This window comes from Galeopterus variegatus, unplaced genomic scaffold (genome assembly GCF_000696425.1).
Source record: "Galeopterus variegatus unplaced genomic scaffold, G_variegatus-3.0.2 Scaffold1358, whole genome shotgun sequence".
Classification (NCBI taxonomy): domain Eukaryota; kingdom Metazoa; phylum Chordata; class Mammalia; order Dermoptera; family Cynocephalidae; genus Galeopterus; species Galeopterus variegatus.
In genome coordinates this window covers 2,908-8,958 of record NW_007727469.1, presented here as the reverse complement: position 1 = coordinate 8,958, position 6,051 = coordinate 2,908, and the positions used below count along the sequence as shown (strand labels likewise).

At 33.4% G+C, this 6,051-nt stretch overlaps 1 protein-coding gene across 1 annotated transcript in view; it reads right to left on the bottom strand.

The window, feature by feature from the left end:
• The window catches only part of NUP205 (nucleoporin 205kDa), a 73,338-nt gene extending 67,973 nt beyond the window's left edge, over positions 1–5,365 (bottom strand). The window contains exons 1-3 of the mRNA XM_008576459.1: positions 5,336–5,365; positions 4,183–4,411; positions 3,279–3,443 (exon numbers count right to left, since the gene is read on the bottom strand). Of these exons, the coding sequence (XP_008574681.1) occupies positions 3,279–3,443; positions 4,183–4,411; positions 5,336–5,365 (424 nt within the window). The remainder of the gene's footprint in view (positions 1–3,278; positions 3,444–4,182; positions 4,412–5,335) is intronic.
• Between the last annotated feature and the right edge of the window lie 686 nt (positions 5,366–6,051).

Genomic DNA, 6,051 nt, shown 5'->3' with positions numbered 1-6,051 from the left:
GGGAAAAAAAAAAAAAAAAAAAAAAAAAAAAAAAAAACCAGAAAACAATAACAAGGGCCAGCCCGTGGCTCACTCAGGAGAGTGTGGTGCTGATAACACCAAGGCCACGGTTCGGATCCCTACATAGGGATGGCCAGTTAGCTCACTTGGGACAGCGTGGTGCTGATAACACCAAGTCAAGGGTTAAGATCCCCTTACCGGTCATCTTTAAAAAAAAAAAAAAGAAAGAAAGAAAACAATAACAAAATGGCCGGAATAAGTTCTCACATATCGGTAATAACCTTGAATGTAAATAGATTAAACTCTCCAATTAAAAAATATAGTGGCTGGGCCGGCCTGTGGCTCACTCAGGAGAGTGTGGTGCTGATAACACCAAGGCCACAGGTTCGGATCCCATATAGGGATGGCCGGTTCGCTCACTGGCTGAGCCCACGTGGTGCTGACAACACCAAGCCAAGGGTTGGGATCCCCTTACCGGTCACCTTTAAAAAAAAAAAAAAAATATATATATATATATAGTGGCTGAATGGGTTAATAAAACAAGGCCCAACAATATGCTGCCCACAGGAGACTCACCTAACTATTAAAGACAAACATAGACTGAAAGTGAAGGACTGGAAAAAGATATTCCACGCAAACAAAAACCAAAAGAACAAGTGTTGGCAAGGATGTGGAGAAAAGGGAACAATTTCATACTGCGAGTGGAAGTGTAAACTACTACAGCCATTATGGAAAACAGTATAGAGGTTTCTCAAAAAATTTAAAACAGAACTACGGTATGATCCAACAATCCCACTACTGGGTATATACCCAAAGGAAATGAAATCAGTATGTCGAAGAGATATCTGCACTCTCAAGTTTATTGCAGCACAATTCACAATAGCCCAGATACAGATGCAGCACAATTCACAATAGCCCAGATACAGATGTAGCATAATTCACAATGGCCCAGATACAGAATCAACCTAAGTGTCCAATAATGGATGAACAGATTTAAAAAATGTGATATGTATACAATGGAATACAATTCAGCCATAAAAAAAATAAAATAAAATCCTGTAATTTGCAGCAACATGGATAAACCTGGAGGTCATTTTATTAAGTGAAGTAAGCCAGGCACAAAAAGACAAATACCACATGACCTCACTCATACGTGGAATCTAAGAAAAAAGAAGTTAATATTATAGAATTAGAGATTAGAATAGTGGTTATCAGAGACTGGGGAGGGGAAAGAGGAAGGGAAAACAGGGAGAGTTGGCAAACGTACAAAATTACAATTTGATAGGAGGAATAAGTTTTGATGTTCTGTTGCACAGCAACATAAATTAAACAATAGATAAAGGAGAGGCTTTTGAATGTTTTCACCACATACGTACAAAATTACAATTTGATAGGAGGAATAAGTTTTGATGTTCTGTTGCACAGCAACATATATTAAACAATAGATAAAGGAGAGGCTTTTGAATGTTTTCACCACATAGAAATGGTAAAAGCATGAGGTGATGGTTACATTAAAAAAAAGAAAAAAAAGATATGATAACTAAGTTTTAAAGACAAATAACAAAGTATGAAAAAAATCCTAATATATCTGAAAACAGTTAAATACCCCAATATCTAAAGAGCATTTTCAATGAAAAAACTATGAGCAACAACATATAAAAATGGGCAATAAATAGAAAAATTGATTCATAAAAGAACTGTAATATGCCTTTAAATAATCATAAAGTTACAAATTATCACAAAATAAAATATGCTTTTCACTTACTAGGCTCTCAAACATTAAAAATGACAATATCCTTGAGATGGCCAGCTTCCTCACTTGGTTAGTGTGTGGTGCTGATAACACCAAGCACCAAGAGTTCAGATCCCCACACCAGACAGCCGGGGGCAAAAAAAAAGATAATATCCAGTGTTGGTGAAGGTGCTGGGATGCTGACATACAGACCTTTATATACCATTGGTGTATAGGTAAAATAATACAATCTTTGTGGAGAGGAATTTATGAGAATCTTTATCTTGGCAATTCCATCCTTAAAACTCTACAGAACTACTCTGCCCATGTATGTAAAGATAAAAGCATATTTTATCGAATCTAAGATGCCATTCTTATAAAATACACCAGTATTTCACATGTTAATAAGAAAGAAAAAAATCCTGCTAAATAAACTGTCACAATTTTTAAAAAGTACTGAATTAAGATTTATAAATTGAATATATACAGTTGAGAAACAAAATTTGTAGATGAATGTAAAATTATACTTAGCTATTTACCAGCTTTAATATAACAAAAAGTGGTCAAAGACTCTTAACATGAAAAAAGTTTTCTGCAAACCACTTTGGGAACAGCATGACACTAGTGAACAAAAGGTTCTGGAATTATACAATTGTTGAAATTCTGGAATATTTTGACACTTTTATACGAGAAAAGATTGACATGGATTGTAAACTTGAAAAAAGTCTTTAGAGATTTACCATAAAAACCTACAGAACTGATAATTCTTTGGGCTTCAAATCATAACAAAAACACATTTCTCATCTTGTTAGAGTAAACCACTATTAGTATGATAATAATTATTATTATATTAGTATGATAATTATACTATTAATATGAACCTGTAAATAGCAGAATATGTGATATAGTAACACATTATTAAAGTCAGAATTCCACATCTGTTCTTGATGGATACAAATGTTTCCTTTCTAATATTATATTTTTAAATAATATTAGTTTTTTCAGTGGTGGACTAATGGGTACAAAAGTACACTATCTACCCTAAGTGAATCATTTTCCAGTATATGCAAGTATTGAAACAACACACTGTACCCCACAAATATGTACAAATAAATGTTAAAATATTTTGAACTTTAAAAAAAACACAAAAAATATTAGTTTTTAATTTGACACGTGAAAAATTAGTTTGTCTACGAAAAAACCAAGAAGGAAAATGTATAAAAATAAAATATTAAATTTTAATTTAAAAAATACTTAATGTGATGCTGCCATTTCAATTTTTAAATTCTTAAACTTACTCTGAAGGTAAAAGAGCATTGTCACTGACTCCAACAAAGGGAAATAACATTTCATATAATTTCTTTTGGGAGACAAGGAAAAAAAAGGTCTGTATTTCACTACTACATCACAAAGTTCCATTTTAATATAACTCTAAATATCTCCTTATGCTAATGTTTATATCTGTCAAAGATAACACCTGTATCAAAATTTCATTAAATGCTGATATGCTCTTCCCTCATAACAGAATTACCTACGGTCAATTTACCTGTCACATCAGGTAGCTGGGATATTCCCCTCAACGCCAGTGCCCAGGAAAGTCTAACAGTGGCTTGCAGCCCAGGCAGTTTCCAAAGCTGTGAGTCTTGAAGACGAGAGTGAATTGTTGCAATGTACTGTCTCTCTGTCAACAGTGGAAGTTGATGAAGCATATCTGAAAACACAATAGACCACTTAATCAAAAGCTAGATAAATTTTTGCTTTTGATATACAAGAATAATGTCTAGAAGTCAGAAAATCTGAGCATTCTCACCAAAGAAATATGACTAATTAACAATAATGTCTGACATACCAAACAGTACACTACTGTTAAGGATTGTACACACATTAAAAATGAAAGAGGAAATAAACAATAATCCTAAATCCTGATTTCACTATTTTCAGTGATTTCTATAAGTATACCATAGTAAGCTAGAAAAACAGTAAGAGCCACTTGTTTCTACATGTAAATTCTAAAATATAAATCAATACTATCTAAAGATCAAAAACATTTTATCTACTTCACAGAAAATATGTCAAAATGATATAGCACTGAAACTATAGATATTATCCCTTAGAACATTTGTATGAAAGGTTTGCAAATGTGAAAAGTAAAATAATAAGCAGTTAAGTAAGTCAGGCATGTGTAAGTCATGAACATGTATTATATAACCTTCAACACTTTCCATTCAAAATCCCAAAAGGATATAGAAACAATTGCAGGATTGCAATTATCTTTTAAATGTGATCTTATACCTAAATACTGAAATATGGATGAAATGCACACACAGGAACAAAATAGACAACAATTTTATATTTCAGTGGTTAACATATTGTCCTTCTTAAATGTTATCTCCATAATTTTAAATCTGATTTTTAAAAACAAATGTATTAAAAGGTATAAAATTCAATACCATCTCGTTCCTCTGTGCTTTGTTCTATAAAACTGATATCAAAGCAGTACAGAAGCGCCATAAGAAGAGCCAGATTCACTGCATCCAGAGAGCCATTTGCTTCAACTGTCACTCTTTCCAAATGTCCAATAAGGAGGAGGGTGTCATCTTTGCCTAAAGGTGACTGGCAAGCCCAGGCAAAAAGGCTTTCTGCCAAAGACTGCCTGCACTCCTTGATGAGATCAGAAACCTAGAAATAAAAACATGATTATTAGTATAAATAAATTACAGCGAAGCCTGGCCTTATTCCAAAATGTAAACTAAGATGTTCAACTTACAATGGAGGTACATCCCAATAAAACCATCATAAACTGAAAATATCTTAAGTTGAAAATGCATTTAATACAGGTACACCTAATCTACTGAAAATCATAGTAATCCCAGCCCACCTTAAATGTGTTCAGAGTACTTACATTAGCCTAAAGTTGGACAAAATCATCTAACACAAAACCTATTCTGTAATAAAGTGCGGAATATCTCACGTAATTTATTGACATTCTACTGAATGTGTATTGTTTTCACACCATCGAAAAATTGTCAAAAACTTGTCAAAGTCAAAAACTTGTCAAGTCAAACCATTTTAAGTCAGGGACTGGTCTGTATCTTTTATAATAGCTAACAAAATACACCAAACCTATCTGAATCCACAAATGATCCCGAAATTTCACCTCTGAGATTCTAAACAAATTCTGTTTATTCTTCATCAATAATTTCCTTAAAAAATTGGGATGACCAATTTCATGAATTCATTTTAGAAAAAGGCACATAAATGACTATGCAGAAGCTGAAACAACTGCAAGTCAATTTCATGGACACAGTTGACTACAAACTTTAATATTAGCCATTAATTTTCCTATGCCTATATTACAATATTCTAACTGTCAGCCTGGCCAGTTAGCTCAGTTGGTTAGAGCATGGTATTATAACACCAAGGTCAAGGGTTCAGATCCCTATACTGGCCAGCTGCCAACAAAATAAATAAAATAGTTGCTTTAAAACAAACAAACAAATAAATAATGTCATGATTCTCCTGCCTCTGAGGTTTGACACAGACAACCCATGAAGAGATCTCATTGAACCCTTGCCTCTTTGCGATGTTTTTCACTGCCCAAACCTCTCTCTCGCTGTAGTTTCTCAAACTCATTATTCACATCAATCTGTGACACCAGAGTAAGGACTTTATAAGTCAATCCTTGCTCCATCAGCTCATCTGTAAAGCGTGTTGTCATGGAAACCAGCTCAGGACTGTAAAGAAATCAATAAACACAGCTATATCAAACAATGCTTATACTTCCTTGTAACAACAGACATAGCAAAAGTTGTTTTGACAATAATGTTGCATTACTGAAAACAGCCAGGATGAATTATAACCTCTTTTCATCCTTTCTAGATCACTGTGCTTCAATAAACTTCTAACTATAAATAATTTAATTTTTTTTTATTTGTTAGCAAAATAAATCAGGTTTAAACTTTGTGTCATTCTTGGCAGAATAAGCGAGTATGTGACTCAGCTTACATTACATATTTTACTTAAATTATACATACTAAGAGGATTTTTTTATTTCTTAAATTGTAATTTTTTAAGTAATTTCAAGTTAATTGCTGAAATCCCAAGAAGCAAACAGACCTGAGTTCCAGGGTCCATGTCTTTCCTCGTCTAGACTGTATCAGGGCTTTCAGGGAATTTGCAATGCACCGCTTTCCATCCCAGTATAAAAGAACAGCTACTAATCCTCTGGTGAGGCCAGGAAAATGTGGCTGTTGGTGCTCTCCTAGAAAAAGTAGAGAATAATTCATCAAATAAACAAGTGTGTTTAGGATGAGACAAAA